The 18,042-nt window shown below is 41.3% G+C and overlaps 1 protein-coding gene across 3 annotated transcripts in view; it reads left to right on the top strand.

Moving 5' to 3' along the window:
• The window catches only part of ACYP2 (acylphosphatase 2), a 146,672-nt gene that overhangs the window by 35,452 nt on the left and 93,178 nt on the right, over positions 1–18,042 (top strand). For 2 of the 3 annotated variants that reach the window (XM_042440061.1, XM_042440052.1), the window contains exon 2: positions 17,765–17,781. In XM_042440061.1, coding sequence (XP_042295995.1) covers positions 17,779–17,781 — 3 coding nt within the window. In that variant the 5' untranslated portion in view covers positions 17,765–17,778. Of the gene's footprint in view, positions 1–13,308; positions 13,501–17,764; positions 17,782–18,042 lie in introns of those variants that run through there. The other variant, XM_042440043.1, reaches the window with a different exon arrangement.

The following is an 18,042-nucleotide window of genomic DNA, read 5'->3' as shown; positions in this document are numbered from 1 at the left end:
TCAACATTTGTAGTTTTAATTGAAAGTTGAGAGGCAGTGTGGCATAGTGGCTTGGGTGTTTGGAGACCAGTGTTCGATTCCCCGTTTGGCTACGAAACCCACTGGGTAACCTTGGGCAAGTCACACGCTCTCAACCTCAGAGGAAGGCAATGGCAAACCGCCTCTGAAATTATCTGGTTGAGAAAACCCCATGATATGGTCACCAAAGTCGGAAATGATTTGAAGACACACAAAAACAAGATGCATGTTAAAAATACATCTACTTTTCCAATCCTTTGCTGGATAGTCTAATTTGCCATGTATCTCACAGACAAATAAAATACTGAAATGTGTAAATGTGTGCATGCATGCATGCACAATATGTTTGATTATTATACACCACGCTCAAATCTTCACATCAAAATCATCTGTCAATATTCACAGTAAATATTAAGGAAGAGGGAAAGTTAGTAACTAACCCAAAACAAAATAAAAAAAGCTTTTTGAATTTTTACATTGATCTCTTAAAAAAATCAACAATCAAAAATATACAACTATTTGAAATCTACAAATTTAACCAAACTAACAGAAGAACAAAGGGAGATATTAAATAAACCAATAACTTTACAAGAGCTTTCGCAAGTTATACAGAAAAGTAAGACAGGAAAATCACCAGGACCGGACGGATTCACAAATGAATTTTATAAGAACTGTGAAAAAAGCCTTAATGAACCATTGTTACAAATAATGAATGAAGTTATGAAAGGTTTGATACCCCAAACATGGACTCCAAACATGGACATTACTGTCTTGATACTAAAGGAGGGAAAGGATTCAACAAACTTGAAAAATTATAGACCCATAGCATTACTGAATTCGGATTATAATTTTTTTGTTGCATTATTGGCGGAAAGATTAAAAAAGGTTTTATCTAATTGGATTCATATAGACCAAAACGGCTTTCTTCCTAATAGAATTATTAAAGATAATATTAGAAATGTGATTAATTTGATAGAAATTCATGAGAAAAAATTGATAAAAAATTGGCTATGTTTTTCATAGACACGGAGAAAGCCTTTGACAGCATTAGTTGGGAGTTCATGTTTGGGGTATTAAAACATATAGAGGTGGGAGAGATGTTTCAAAAAGGGGTGGAAACAATTTATGATAAACAAGAAACATGTATTTTAGTAAATGGAGAAAAAACAACACCATGTAAAATATATAAAGGGGTAAGACAAGGCTGCCCCGTCACCTTTGTTATTCATAATGATCTTATCAATTTTGCTGATTAAAATAAGGGATAATCAAGAGATTGAAGGTTTTAAATTAAAGGGAGAGGAATACAAATTAAGGGCTTACACAGATGATTTAGTCTTGACGATTTCAAACCCAATCGAAAGTAGTGAACAAATTGTAAAAATCTTGAAAAAATTTGGAAAAATGGCAGGATATCGAGTTAATATTTCATGCACAATATGTTTGATTATTGTACACCACGCTCAAATCTTCACATCAAAATCATCTGTCAATATTCACAGTAAATAAATATGGGATGCAGCTAGACTGTAGAAATAATATCATTTGATACTACTTTAAGGTGCAGCTTCTGTTGGCATGTAAATCCAAGGGAAAATGTCCAATGTGGGTAAAAGGTGACTGGGATTACTATAGGTCACCGGCAGCCATAATGACTGTGCAAAAGTACAGTGCTGTGTCACAGGAAGTGTGATCAGCGGAGGTCATCATGTGCTAAGTCACCCTGCACAGGGGACTGGGTTTAATGTGACACACACCAGGAAGAGGCTGGACCAAGTGGCCGCATGGTGCCAGTGTATATAAGGGAGGAGCCTTTTTGCACATTGTGGGTCGTGGATGGTGTATTGTTGCTGTATATATGAGATTGGCGTTGTCAGAGAAGACAAGGCTGTGTATATTTGGAACTGTAAGTAAAGAGCCTCATGAAGAGATATCTGGCTAGAATTTCTTTTGTCTGCTTCTGGAAGGGGAGAGGCGTTTCTTCAGACTGCATTCAGCTACCTGTCACTTTTCAGGTGGTCATTCCGGTGCTATACAGATATAGCATTCTGGTGCTATACATTCTGGTGCTATATGTCTGGTGGTACAACGCTCCATGCGCTACAACGCTAACAGCTCCATCCTATGGAATACTGGGATTTGTAGTTTGACAGAGTCTTTTGCCTTCTCTATCAAGGAGTTGATAGTGTTTCACAAAACTAAAATCCCAGGATTCTGCAGGAGGGAGTAGTGTCAAATGACATTATTTATACAATGTAGCAGGGACATCATGAAAGGTACGCAGGGAGTGCAGTTTGCACCAGATGACACCACCGCTGCCCAAACATCTGCCTTTGAGCAGAAACAGGATGTGGCGTTTGCCTATGTCCCTTTAAAACACTGAAGCGATGGGGTGAGTGGGATGAGGCTCAGTGGAAAGAGAGGCCCAGATTTTTTTTTAAATTAAAAATTTTAATTTTTAAATTAAATTAAATTTTCTTATTCTTTTTAATTTTCCTTTAAAAACATAACATCTTACCCCATGTTCACTTTAATGACATGAAACTAAACGTGTATATAAATTTAGGCTGTGCATATGATGTTGTAATTTAAAGGTATAATTTTAATTTTGCTAGTTGTTTCTGTCACAGTTATTACTATTACATTCAGTAGTATATGGGAATTATATTTATGAGTAACATGAGTACAAGAAATATTTAGTAAGGATTCTGTATGGTATGGTATGGGGTCAATGGGGAAAGGGACACCAGTGTTTCCCAAATTTTGATGTTTTGGACGTCTGTTCCAAGAAGCCCTAGCTAGTTTGGCCAAGAATTAGGAATTCTGGGAGCCGAAGTCCAAAACATCTGGGGGACCAAAATTTGGGAAACGCTGGTGTAGGTGCACCCTTAGTTCTACTGGAATCAAATTCACAATGTGTTAAACTTCAGAGTTGCTGGAAGCAAATGCATTCTATGAAATATATGTAGTAATATAAAGTTTTATGTCAAACATGGAATCCATTCATCAAGATTTGATTGAAACATCTGATAAAAAGAGCTCTAATGTCTCATAATCCTGAATTGTTAATGAGAATTTCTTTTGTTGCCTGCAGGCAGAAATAGTGAGCTCATGTTGTTAATGGAAATACATTAAACAGCTTCCCACTTCTGGAAAATGTAATTGCTGGCAGCCCACCTTCACTGAAAGCTGTGACTGGGGCAACCCACACGCTTTCCTGTTGCTTAGGTTCTTTTATGTGGCCCTAGGGTTCCCACATGCTTTGCCATCCTTGTGTGAAAGGGTAACAATTAATTCTTCCATTTCCTAGGAAACAATAATTCTGTGAAGTACCAGTTCAAATAGCTTTAAATAACCCAAGATGTTGATCATGTATTGAAGAAGAGGCGGGGAACGAAGTGTGTTTATACAATCTGCAACAGAACATCCACAATAGAAGAACTGTCAGTTCATCTAAGGAAACAATTCTCAACTTTTGACACTCCAGACGATTTGGGCTCCAACTCCCAGAATATGTGACCATTGGTTATGCTGGATGGGACTTCTGGGTGTTTAAGTAGAGTGAGTTCAAGTAGTCCACTGTACAATTAAAATAGGAGAGGGGGAGATATGGAAAAGGGAGATAGATGGTTATGCTTTAACAAGAGAAGAAATAACAACAAACAGCATGCTAGTCATCCAGTCCAAATAATTTGGATAGCCTTGGCAACAGCCCTCTGGGTTGAAAATGCCACTGGTGAATCCAGGTCAGTGAACTGTGAAACCACTACCATTCAAGATTTCCTCCTGGAAAAGTGTGATGACTTAGAGGCCGTTTCCACTTGTAATTTACAACGATTTAAAATACACCGTTTTAAATAACACCGATTCAAAATAACCCTGGTCTTATCCCGCTTTTTTTTTCTTCGTTCTCATTTACCAACTAATTCGCTTTAAGTGATCCGCTTGCGTTCCTATTCAAATAAAACAGTTTATATATAAACCGGTTTTAGCCTTATTTCGTTCCCACTCACCATTTTGGGGCTGTCAATCAAAGCAACGTCATCAAAACGTCACTTTTAAATTTCGCTGTTTTTTTTATAAAAGAGCCAATGAGGAGGCACTTAAAGTGTGGCGGGAAAGGGAAGGAGGATAAGATGTGAGGAAAGGGAGAATAGCCTTCCTTCTCAAACAAAGAGCAGGCTTGCATTTTTTTTTCCTTCTGTCTCCTGGGGGGAGGACAGGACAGAAGGATTTGGGTTACTCCTCTGCTCTGCGAGGCTGTGTGTGTGTTTAGGAGGGAAAGGAGGGGTAGCTTTGCCCATAGCTGGGAGCCTGCGCTTGCAGGGTGAATTCTGAAGACAGATTTTTTTTCCTTCCTTTTTCCTCCCTCTCTGGTCTCTCCCTTCGAAGGAAGGGGAGTCCTGCAATTATCCGAGGGGAAGGATGGTTGAGGGGAGAGAGAAACTGCCTCCCCAAAGCACTTCTGCTAGGCTGCTGCCTTTGAAAAAAGACCCCAGAGAGGCTGGCGGAGGCTGCTTGCTTAGGGAAAGCTCCTTCCAGAGGAACTATGATGGGTTTTGCAGGACGGATCCCCGCTTCATGGCTCTATAGACAGCCCAGGGAGGGAGCACTCTTCCCCTCCATTACAAGTGGTGTTCATTGATACACACACACACACACACACACACACACACACACAGGGTTTCCTTATCTCCCCCGAGATTGCTGTGCAGCAACCCTCTCCTTGAGTGGCACGGATACTGAAGAGATTAAGCGCCTGTAAACCATTAAAATAAAATAAAAATTAAAAAAATCCTTATCTCTTATTGAAAGACCGCAGCAGAAAAAAGGGGTGAGGGAAGCAAAAGATGGCGATGGCCACGACGGATGGGGACAGAAAGGGCAACTCCCCCAAGCCGACCCATCGCTCCGCTCCTCCCATCCAGCTAACCCGATTTCAGAGGCTGATCATTCCCATTTAAATAACCTGATTCCTATCCCGAATCAAGGAAAAAATAGAAGGTTCGACCCTTCTATTTTTTTAACGCGGGTTATACGCCTTTAACACGGTTTATAAAAAGAACCAAAAAAATGAATCGATTTCAAATGGGAACGCATGCGGGGTGATCTAGAACCGTACTAGGTTTAAATCGGGTTCAAATGGGCACGCTACTTTCTGAATTCGCTTCGTAACCCGCGTTATACCCCAGTGGAAACGGCCCCATAGTGTATTACAGTGACCTGGCTGAATGAGGCTGGGAGGGTTATTCTCTTTCAGCTTTGTCTTCTGGGGTTCTCTGTGCAGTATCAAGTGAGATCAGGGTGGTGGGGAGTTGTAGTGGTCTATTGGGAGTCCATCCATCTGAGCAGGGTGCAATTTCTCTAGTAAATGAAAAAATCTGTTTTCTTTTGTAGTCTGTGGCTTCAGACACTGGTTTTGTAGTGCAACTATGCAAGTTATCTTACTCATGCATTCCAGTTTTGTTGTTCACACTCTTTTTAAAATCTGTGTGTGCATATCTGAGTTCTGTTGCTCACACATGTCAGCACTGCAAATAAAGATGGAGTCAATGATGTGGATGTATTTGAAACTTGTTCAAGGCATGCAAAGTTTTATCCTGGTTTTTCCTGGGTCTAGTCGCACTGGTTATTCACACAGCCAACAATGCAAATCTTTTAGGAAAATTCAGAGGAAAAAGACAAGATTGATTATCCCAGGTTAAGTGTTTTTTTGACACCCCCCCCCATGAATTGGATGCATTCAAAATACATGTGAACTGTAGAAAGCCACTTTGATTGTTTTTAGTACAGAAAAGCAGGATACAAATAATTTTTATTTTATTTATTTATTATTCAACCCACATTCTACTGGGATTATTTTCACCATTTGAATAATCCCTGGGTGCCCTAACCCACAGTTTTCTGGCTTCAGGTGTGTACACCTGAAATTGGGTTGCTGGGACAGATTAGAGATTCTGTTGCCATAATGCCCATCCCATTGCTTCAGTCCCTCTTCTTGAGTTAGACATAGTGATCTCAGGGTTCATGTTTGAGTCCTCTTATCTTGTGAAGCTGATGGATGTCAACATCCATGCTGAAACTGCGCTGTTGGGAATGACTCAGGACTTCACATTTGCCCTGACTGACTGTTTGTCTCAAATGGTATCTGGGCCAATTCATCCTGGGTAAGATGATTGTGATCAGGGACTGGGAGTGGATGAACTGTCTATAGTTCCTTTGTCACAGTCAGATTTCTATCTCGTGGGGTTTAGGTTTGCTGGGACTCAGAATCTCTGCAGGGGCAAAGGATCGATTAAGATGGTCTGCCTTAGGGGCCTTATGGATTCAAATGGTTCTTGGGGAGTTTCCTGCTGCCTTGACAGGCCATTCTGTCTAAGCTCTGGTTGACCTCTGGCATGGAGAAGTGGCCCGGGTGGTAGACACCATGACTAGTTACAGGGAGCACACCATTCCCTTGTTGCAACAGCTCCACTGGCTGTTTCTGAGCACAATTGAAAGTGCTGCTTATGACCTACAATGACCCTATATGACTCAGATCCAGATTATGTGAAGAACCATATCTCCCTATATGACCCTGCCTGTTTGGGGGAGGCTCTTCTCTCTGTTCTACCACCCTCCCATGTACAAATGGTAGGAAAATTGGTGAGTGCCTGCTTAGTGGGTGCTCCAAGACTCTGGAACTCCCTTCCTAGAAAAGTTAGACTGGCACACTCCTTGCTATCCTGTTGTAGGCAGGGGAAGGCCTTGTTGTTTCAGAAAGTCTTTGAGGGTTCACTGGTCTGGTTAAAGGCACTTTCATGTGCTATTTTTGTTCTTCTTTTTAATGAGCATTTGGTGGACCACCAAATACATCAGAGGAAGTAGGCTCAAGTATGTGAAAGTCCATGCTGACAACTTCTGTCTTTTAGACAGGTGCTGCAAGATCCTTTTGCATACTGATTTGGCACTTCAAGTACCATTGTTCAATGCTATGGGACTCTGGAAATTGTAGTTTGACTCAACAAACTATAGTCCCCAGGATTCCATAGCATTGAGCCATGGCACTTAAAGTGGAGTCAAACTAGATTGTTGTTGCAATGTGGATGCAGCCACAGCTATGTTTTGGAATTCTTTTTAATGGTTTGCTTTTAACTGCTTTTAATTTTACTATTAGTTTAATTATATCTTTAATTATGATGTAATTTTTTAAACTGTATCTATTTTGTTTGTATGCCAACTTGGATCCCATACTGGAGAAAAGGTAGGAAATTAAAAACATCAATCTAAAAATCAACAATAATCCTGGAAGGTTGAGAATCTCTTATTGAATTTATATGTCAAAATTGTCTAACAATGGAAATCCACTTTGAATTTTGTCTGGCAACTGACCCAAAAGCAAAGCACACCCTGTGCTTTTATTGTGCTTGATGTTTAGTGGCATGGAAAGAAGGTTTACGAATATTCCTGTTGATGAAAGAGTGTGCTTGTTTATGTAGAGTATTCTGGTAACCTTCTTTATATGAAAATCATGTTCTGTACTACAGAGTTACAACTGATTCCAAGACCAACCTAGGAAACCAGAGAACAATGTGCTACCCTCTGGGAGCTCCTGCGGAGACACATAATCTGCATGATGGGTACAAGTTTTTTTTTCCTGATTTGCATACCCTTTCTTTCCTTCTTTATAACTCAGTGGTTTTAATAGTAGGGCTAGACTAAAATATTTTGTTACCCAAGCCAAAAGACAAAATGGTGCCCCTCTTTATATTCCATTTAGAGAGGCTAGTGCCAGTGGCAGGTGGATGTTTTGGATAGCTTTACAGGAACTGTCCAAGATGTCAGTCCTATTTTAGGGTTCACAACCCTGGATAGCTACTTTAAAATCTGAAGTTTAATACCCAGGCAAGATTTATCATAATCCTGATTTGTAAGCCACCAGGTACGACTGGGCTTTGTGGCACATGGAACTCAATCCTCCCACAAAGAGAAATGGCCAGATAACTCAAGAGAAATGGCTGAGCACCTGCCAATGTTACCTCCCAGCATCTGCCTCCTGAGGAAGCTGCCTCACTCTGTCTAACAACAGGGCTGCTGTTGATGAATAGCATTTAATTCTTTGCAGAGAAGATAGTGTTTGCAAATGTGTGGGGCCATGAAGGTCTTCTTCCCCCTTTTCCCTCTCATCTCCCACTCAGCCCCTCTTCCTCTGGAGTTGCTTATGGCCATATGTTGCTCCTGCCATCATTACCTCTCATAGCCCTTAATTTTTTCTCTTTGCCCAAAGCACAATTATCCTCAGGCCATAAAGAAATTGTGTCCACAATACATCTTGAGCCAGTGTGGTGCAGTGGTTTGAGTGGGGCTAGGACTCTGGAGACCAAGGTTTGAATCCCAGTTTGACCCTGTAAATTTTGGGCACGTCATAATCTCTCAGCCTCAAAAGATGGCAATTACAAACACCCCCCCCCCGAAAAAATTTACCAACAAAAACCCATCATAGAGTTGCCTTAGGGTCACCATATATCGGAAATGACTTGAAGGCACACAACAAAAACAACAATACATCTTGAACAGGTTCGACGGATGATGTGAGTTTGGTTTGTATCTTTTTAAATAACCTGCCAAGGCTTAATCCTAAATTTCTTCGTGGGTTGACTTGCAACTCTTGCCTGGTAGGGGGCAGCAATAGACAAAACATTTCAAAACTGGACTATAGCAGCCATCTAGGCTAGGGTTTCACTGTAGAATATTATTTCATCCTCCAGAAGACAAAATGGAGTTTGCCCTCCATCAGCTTCAGGGGGACAAAACTGACCTTGAATGGGAATTTACTAGAGTGTGCAAAATGCAGCTTTTGGAAGTGTCCTTGTGCCTCCTGGATAACTAGAATGCTCTTTGGGTGTTAGCTAAGGTTATTCATTCTGCTGCTTGTGGTTCTAATTTTACCGAAGACCCTCAGTGCTTCCTTTTTAATACATCTGTCCGCTCTCCTTGAAATGTTCTCGAGTTTTGATTTTAGCAAAGGGTCTTGCCTCTCTTTAGATTGTAGTCAAGTAATCATGTGCCTTTGCATTTTTACTTGTTCTTAGAATGTGCATGAAAAAATATTTCCAGAATAAAGGAAAAATGCACTTTTAAAATTGTGAATAGATGAATCATGGCATATAAATTCCATTTTGGAAAAGGTATTGCTTCTAATGTGAATGTCAAGGGTGGCCTTAGTTATACATGTTTTATGATTTTAAAAAATCATCTTCTAAATTGAGGAGCTTTTAGAGAGAGTAGGATTTTTTAATACACTGATTTTTTTTATTGCTAGATCAAATACACAAAGCAGTCCTGCTTTTATTTATCGCCTTGTCAGACACCTAGGGTTGCATATATTTAGTAAGAGGCATATATGTAACTGGCTCAACCTCCCCACTGAATCCATGAAGTCTAAAAGTCAGCTTTATTCCTTATGCAAATGTTTCTTTTTCTGAACATCCAGGATGATTGTTTGCAGTATTATGTGGCTTGACATACTATCTGAAATCTTGATGTGTTAACAAACAAGAATGGTTTATGTCAGTACTTCTCAGGTTGATGTGAGAGATCTGCAATTATTATTATTTTTTACTGCACCAGAGATAAGTACCCCATTAGTATCCGTTGGATACAATGGTTTAGTTCTTTCCTGGAAACACACTGCAAACCACGACTTTGAGTAGTTCCATTTTTTTGAGACTGGCCAGTGCCAATAATGTCATTATCACTGCCAGTTCTCTCTGTATTTAATTTCCCTCTGAACACACTTTCCGCAGTCCCCAATTCAATTCAACATACTGTGTACACATCAAAAGTCTGTATAAAATTTAATGCATCTGATCAAGCAGGCTGCAGTCTGTGAAAGCTTATGCTTTCAAGATAATTTTTTAAAAATATACGATTTCTTGTATTTCTTTGTAACTACTACCTAAAGTATGTACAGGTGCTTGCCTGCATATGTCCAGGGGTGGAGGAACATGCAGAAGACCTATCCTGAGTGCCCCACCACCACCGGGGACACATTCTCTTCCAATGATATTTGCACATTTAGTGCTAAGGTCTCAAGGATAATTGTAAGCAATTCCATCTAAACCTGAGGAAAGCTTAGAATCATAGTGTTGGAAGAGACCCCAAGGCCCACCCAGTCCAACCCTCTGCCATGCAGGAATTCACAATCAAAGCATCTCCGATAGACGGCCATCCAGACTGTTTAAAAACTTCCAACTAAGGAGACTCCACCACTCTCCGAAGCAGCATATTCCATTGTCAACCTGCCCTTACTGCTAGGAATCTATTTCCCTGTACTTTGAATCCATTGCTCCATGTCCTGTTCTCTGGAGCAGCAGAAAACAAGCTTGCTCCAGTTTCAGTATGACACCCCTTCAAATATTTAAACATGGCTATCATATCACCTCTTAACCTTCTCTTCCCTAGGCTAACCATACCCAGCTCCTTAAGTCACTCCTCACAGGGCATAGTTTCCAGACCCTTCATCATTTTGGTCGCCCTCCTCTGGACAGCTTCTTTAATGTAAGGACTGTTTGACCACGAAAAGGACTGCTCCATATAAGGTGGTGGACTCTTCTCCTTTGGAACTTGGAAGACTTTAAACAGAGGTTGGATTATGGACATATTTCAGGGATGCTGTAATTTTGTCTTCCTGCAAAAGGGGGTTGGATTAGATGGCCCTCATGGGTCTTTCCAACTCTTAAGATTCTGTGATTCTTCTATACGTGGCATGTTTGCTCCTGTAATTACAAACCTCACTATGATTTGGATCATATAAAGAATGTTGGGGTAGATACCTGCCATATTTCGAGGTCTTGTAGAAGCAAGCCAAATACCTTCACAGAGCTTCCGTGTACGGTCCAAAACACACGGCATAAATAATCCAGTCTGAGACTGCTTTAACTTTCCTGGCTCTGTGCTAGGGAATCCTGGGAATCGTAGTTCATTGTGGCCCCAGAGCTCTCAGACAGAGAAGGGTAAATGTCTCACAAAATTAAAGTTCCTGGAATTCCCTAGCATTGAGCTAAAGTGGTCTCAAACTAGATTATTTCTGCAGTGTGTTTTGGACCTAACTCTATTTTCCTTTCCCACAGTTCCTTGTGGTAGAGGGGAATAACAGAACCCAGGCTTAGATCAGCGATAGGAATGTTAGTAGAAAGTGTTTCATGTGTTTAATTCTTGTGTGCCCTTAAGTCATTTCCAATTTATGGCAACCCTAGGGTGAACCTATTGTGGTTTTTTTTTCCAACATGCTTTGTTCAGAGGGGTGTGTGCCTTTGCCTTCCACTGAAGCTGAGAGAATGTGACTTGTCCAAGGTTGCCCAGTATGTTTCCATGCTGGTGTAGGGATTTGAACCCTGGTTTCCAGAGTGGTAGTCTAATGCTCAAAGCAGTACATTGTGCTGGCTCTCTGTTTAGTTAATTGCTAAAACACAAAGAATTTAATGCAATTAGACTTAGAAAAGGTAAAGCAATTATATTTCATTTGAATTTCCATTTTAATTGAAAGACCAGTATGAGGCTGAAAAAATACCATCCATGATTTTATGGTGCATCCTTTTACTGCACTGCAGAAATAATCCACTTCACCCATGGCTCAGTGCTATGGAATTCTGGGGTTTGTAGTTTTGTGAGACGTCTGTTCAGAGCGCTTCAGTGCCACAACAAACTACAAATCCCAGGACCCATCCACACTTCAGACATAATCCAGGTTGACAGCACTTTAACTGCCCTGGCTTAATGCTACGGAGTTCTGAGAACTGTAGTGTCCAAAGGGACACATTTCGCCTCCTCTGTCACAGACCCCTGGTGCCACAACAAACTGCAGTTCCCAGATTTCCACAGCACTGTGTCATGGCAGTCAAAGTGGTGTCAATCTGGATTATTTCTGCAGTGTGTATGAAGCCCTCAATCCCAAGGGTTCTGCAAGATCCCTTTGCATACAATAGTTACTCATGCTAACAAATTCTGTGAGTTGTAGTTTGTTGTGGCACCAAAGCTCTCTGACGGAGAAGGCTAAACTCCAGTTTCCCGGATTCCATAGCATTAAACCATGCTGTTAAAGCAGTCTCAATCTGGATTATTTCTGCAATGCGTTTAGCAAGTGTGATTGGCACTGAAGTCCTCAGCTTGATATTTTACACTTTAATAAAAGTTTTACACTCTAGTACAATATTTGAACAGACTGGGGCTGTATCTATACTGCAGAATTAATGCAGTTTGACGTCATTTTAACTGCCATTACTCAATGATATGTAATTCTGGGATTTTTTTGGGGGGGGGGGCATATTTTTGGGGGAGAAAGTTAAAAGCAGTTTGTTGTTGTTGTTAATTGCCCTCAAGTCGATCTCGACTCATGGTGACCCTGTGGATGAGACACCTCCAAAACCCTCTGTCCTCTGCTGCTCTGCTCAGATCCTGGAACTTCAGGTCCTTGACCTCTTTAATAGACTCCAACCATCTAGCATGTGTTCTTCCTCTCTTCCTAATTCACTTTCCTCAACGTTATTGCCTTTGCTAATGAGTGGTGTCTTCTCATGATGGGGCCAAAGTACGACAGCCTCCAGTTTAGTCTTCTTTGCCTCCAGGAAAGTTTCTGGCTTGATCTGCTCTGGGACCCATTTGCTTGTCCTTTTGGCTGTTCATGGGATCCTCAGCACTCTCCTCCATCTCAGATGAATGGATTTTCTTTTTGTCCATTTTCTTAATTCAGTCTTTTATGTCAAAGAGCTCTGGTGCCACAATAAACTACAGTTCCCAGGATTCCCTAGCACTGAGCCAGGGCAGTTAAAGCAGTCTCAAAGTGGATTATTTCAGCAGCGTGTTTTGGACCGTAAACGCCACCATAAAATAATAGATAGTTGTTTTTTGAGAGTAGGAGACACGGGCTACACCTGCACTGTAGAAATAACCCTGGTTGACAGCACTGTAACTCTCATGACTCAAATGCTATGGAATTCTGGGAAGTGTAGTTTTGAGAGACATTTAGCCTTCTCTGTCCGAGAGCTCTGGCCACGACAAACTACAAATCCCAGGACCCATCCACACTGCAGAAATAATCCAGGTTGGCAGCATTTCAACTGCCATGACTCAAATGCTATGGGATTCTGGGAATTGTAGTTTTGAGAGAGAGCTCTGGTGCCACAACAAACCACAATTCCCAGGATTCCCTAGCACTGAGCCAGGGCAGTTAAAGCGGTGTCAAACGGGGTTATCTCTTCAGTGCATTCTCAATGGGGAGTGAGGCTGGTGGGCGGTCGCTCTCCGGTGAAGTTTGAGCCTCGGGGGCTTCCGTCGCGGCCTGAGCGAGGAGGAGAGAAAGAGAGCCTCGCTGCTCGGTCTCCCTCAGTTCGCGCTCGGCGCCCTTTCGCCACAGCAGCGGTGACCCTTTCCCCGCTCGGTTCTCCAGCATCATGTCCCAGGTCCTCGTCTCCGTGGATTACGAGATCTTCGGCCGGGTGCAAGGTAAGCGCCGCCCGCGGGGAGACATCAAGACAAGGGGAAAATAGGGGGAGATGGGTTAAGTATCTGGGGAGAAAGGGGTCGCCGGGGAGAGACGAGGAGACGAGGAGACGGTAGCGCCGTTGCGCATGCGCAAGGAGTTCTCGTCTGTCCGAGGTGGGGGAAAAAAGACCCGGCGCGGGGGTGGCACTGCGCATGCGCAAGCAAAACGTGCACCGTCCCTCCTTGGCCGAACGTCAAGTGCCTTTTTGCGCATGCTCGGAGGAGAGGGAGAGGGCTTTGTAGAAGGAGACGCCGCCGTGCGAAAGAGAGCGGCGAGGAACATTTCGCGCGTGCGCAGTCGCGCTTTGAGGGCTCGCCTATTAATATCTTGGGTTTTTCGTGTGCCGTTTCTGTATTTGGTTTCAAGAGCTTCATTTTCAACCCTGAGGAGGATCATCATCATCATCATCATCATTATAAGAAGGTTCTAGGTCCCTGCTCCAAGGATTTTTCAGTATTACAGTTATTACAGTTTGATGACAAGGCTGCAGGTGGACAGTTATTTATTGAGCGTTTCTATAGAGTCCCATTCTGAAGGAGAAGAATGTTTCCTCCTTAGCTTTCTCTTTCACGCCAAGACAGGTACCATGGGCAGCCATAGCAGTACAAGGCAGGAACCCTTGGAGCTGTTGGTGTGAACATTTGAACATCACTTCAGTTAATTTCGATAGGCATTTCACTGCCAGCTCATTTAGTGAATGCCGTTTACAGTGTATCAAAAAGAACCTGTTTGATGGTGAATCCTAGACGCCAGTTAGTTCAGTGTGTGTTATTCCAGGAAAGTGAGCGCAGGCTTCAATGGTATTGGTTTCTCCGGACATTTTGAAGCAGTGTCCCTAGATGGAGAACAGTTTGCTTGGCATTTTAACTCGACTGAGGTCCATAACACACTGCAGAAATAATCCAGTTTAAGTGCCTTGGCTGGGTGCTGGGGAATCCTGGGAAATGCTCCCTGGCAGAGAAGCCTAAATGTTTCACAAAAGCTATGGTTCCCAGAATGAAGGCAATGAAAGCAGCCTCAAAGTGGATTGTTTCCGCAGAGTGTTTTGGTCCTTAGATGTCTTGAACAAAACTTCCCAAAGGTTCCACCGTCCCATATTGCTGTTTGAAAGATTTGATACCGTGATTATTGTCCAAGGCTAGAACTAGAATTGGGGGGACCTGAGATCAAGTCCTCACTATTTATTGAGGCTCACTGTCGTCCAAAACACACTGCAGAAATAATAATTGTAATAGTAACAACAACAACTTTATTTGTATCCCGCCTACTCCAGTTTGAATCGAGGTGGCTTACAGTAAAAACAGTATAATACATAATAAAATAGCAATACTCCATAACCCCACATTCTACCCCCTTAAAATAACAATTAAATTGTGGATGTTATCAGACAAGGGAAATTGGAAGTATAATCCAATGGCAATCCAAACGCAATCATGGGGTTTAATGTTATTGCGTGATAGACTACCACACGCAATTTCAGGCAATGGGAAGTCAGTCCAAACGCAATCATGGGGTTTCACGTTATTGCATGAGAGGTGATCACACGCAGTTTTGGGCAATGGCAAGCTATTTTCAGGCAATGGGAAGGCAGTTTGAATGCCATTCGAATTCACGTAAATTCGCTGAACTAGCAAATTAATGTGAATGCATTCTGGGCCCACTTTCTTTTCATTCGAAATTAAGAGAAATTCCTCCTGTGTGATAAACTCCTGAGTCTGCATTAAAAAGAATACATTAAAATCAACTAGTCAAAGGGTGGGGAAATAATCCAGTTTGAGACTGCTTTAACTGTTCTGGCTCAGTACTAAAGAATTCTGGGAATTGTAGTTTATTGTGGCACCAGTGCTCTCTGACAGAGAAGGTCAAATGTCTTCTCTGTCAAACTACAGCTCCCAGAATTCCCTAGCATTGAGTCGAGGCAGTTAAAGTGGTCTCAAACTGGATTATTTCTGCAGTGTGTTTTGGACCTGTGTGTGTGATACTGAGTCAATTACAGCCTTACCAGGGCCTGGCCTTAGGATAGCTGAATTCTTGACTTTTAAATCAGAGACATATCAGTGTTAACCAAACAGTCAGTGCAGTAGAGCAGTCAGAAAATGATAGGATGGTTGTGAGGATAAAAACTTTCCAAGTCCAAGAGAAGAAATGAAACTTTGCTCATTATTAACCACATGCGTAGTTTTACTTTTCACCTTCTGGAGAATTCATAATTTGATATTGACTATGGTTATTAAGTATATTTGTGTTTTTTGTTTTACAAATCCTTACAAATCAATAAATCACACATGTAGGCTCACAAGCACTTCCTAGTAAAAATCACCTGAAAATGTTTAATTTCATAACAGCTTTCCTACAACTGATCTTAAATCTTGCTTAAGGGTATAAAAGAGTTAGCTAAGAAAAAATTGAAACGTCCAGACTTGCCTCACATTATGTTTGTTGGCAGCCCTTCCTTTTTGCTAAGGAATATTATAAAACTGTGAGTTGGTTTTATTTTGAGAAATGGATTTTTTTGCAGAAAATTTGTATTCCAAGAAATATCCTCCCCCCGCATCTGATAGGATTGCAACTTAAATGCCCTCTGTTCTTGAAGATTATGTGTTTTCTTTTAGTGCATTTGTGCAGTTATAAGGCTATAGCTGATAGTGCATACACTTTCCATATAGAAGTCTCTAAGCTTGATGCCTGGCATTTCCAGGTAGGGCTAGGAAAGCATCTTGCTAGGAACCTGGGAAAGTGTCAACACTATTGGGTTAAAATGAACCAATGGTCAGATTCAAAAGACCATTGCTTAGGACCCCTAGTATAAAGACAAGCCCAGCAGAACACTTCATTAAAATTTATTTCCTTCTCTCTGCCACGTTGCTGGCCTCACTTTTAAGCATATTTACTCTGAAATAAATATTTATTTGATTACTCTTAATCTGCCTAATGATAGAATCTATCTACAGGGCATACAATTGTGGACTTGGCAGCATCAGGCAAGGACACTTGTCTGCTTTTCCTGCAGGAATTTGTATCTTCTTTGTGATGCTATGGCATCCTTCTATTTTCTCAACTTTGCCCACTGCAGAAAACAGACTGGCTAAAAGGAGAGCTTTACAGATAAAATTATCTTCCCCCTCTTCAACTGTACTTAACAAGTTTTTGTTTGATTTGATTACATACAGTTTTTATATTTCCAGTATGGCTCACTGGGCCCTGAGGACAGCTTACTAAAACAACACAATAAAAATATACATGTATTACCAAAAGCAGATTTACAAGATAAAAGTGACAGTAGTGGAACCAAAAATTAGCAGCAAGCGAGCTCATTGATTCTTTAAAAAGAAAGAGATTATAATCTTATTTAATATGCATATGGGTATATATATAGTTGTCTCTCCCAATTCGTGGACTTGGGTTCCACGATCTTCCCCATTCGCAGATGGCAAGTAGCGAGGGACAAAATGGTGCGTAAACAAAAGCACACTGCCCTTGAAATCAATGGCGACTTGAATATTGGCATTTTTCTGGATTCGTGGGCAGTCCGGAACAGATCCCCTACAAATTGGGAGGAACGACTGTACACATATTTATCAAACAACTGATGCAAAACAACAACAACAGCAGAATATCACAGCAGATAAAATACCTTTCATTATTAAAAGTGGCCCAGGTGTGTGTGTGTGTGTGTGCACGCATGCGCATTGCCGTCCACTTCAGCAGATGTGTCAAGATTGGTGGGGCAATTGACCATCATGGTGTAAGCATCCAGGCACTTCTGCTGCACATCTGGATCTCCTTTGCTGGATCAGAATACCTTTGTTTGTCAATGAGAGTTGTTCATAATTGCCTGTCAGCTTACAAGCTGTTTTATCTCACACAATAAAACTGCATGACAAATGTGCATTGCTTATTATAATGCCACAAGTATCATGTTTTGGTGCCAGCTCAAAACCATTTTGGTTTCCCAAGGCGTTTTAATTCTAAGCTGTGGTCCGTTTTATTTTTCTTTCTTCTTCTGTGCTTTGATGACATATTTGAGAGGTTTTTGTTGAGGTTTTTGTTATATTTCATTGTTTTTTAACTATATTTGTACAGTACTGTGGTATCTGTTAGGCTTAAAGGTGAATTAAAAATGTTTTAGTGAATGAATGAAATAATAAATGTTTCCTTAATGTTGCCCCACTGGTTTGAATTAGTAATATTTATCAGTTTAATTTTCTTTTTGTTCTTTTCTAGGTGTATGTTTCAGAATGGTAAGGCAATACGAAGTCCATTGGTTTTGCATCACTACTGTATCATATTTTGGGGGATCCAAATAATGACTACGCAGAGTCTTTGAGTCTACAATGTTAAGTTTTCAGTGCAAATTCTGACAGTTAAGTATTGTGTGTCTGTGGTGTGTGTTTTACATGGAGACCCCTTTTTCACATTATAGTACAGGGGTAGGCAACCTTTTGGAGCCGGGGGCCGGGTTGGTGTCCCTCAGACAAGTCGGGGGGGCCGAAGCCGGGGGG

This window comes from Sceloporus undulatus, chromosome 1 (genome assembly GCF_019175285.1).
Source record: "Sceloporus undulatus isolate JIND9_A2432 ecotype Alabama chromosome 1, SceUnd_v1.1, whole genome shotgun sequence".
Lineage (NCBI taxonomy): Eukaryota > Metazoa > Chordata > Lepidosauria > Squamata > Phrynosomatidae > Sceloporus > Sceloporus undulatus.
This window is presented reverse-complemented; position numbering and strand designations above follow the sequence as displayed.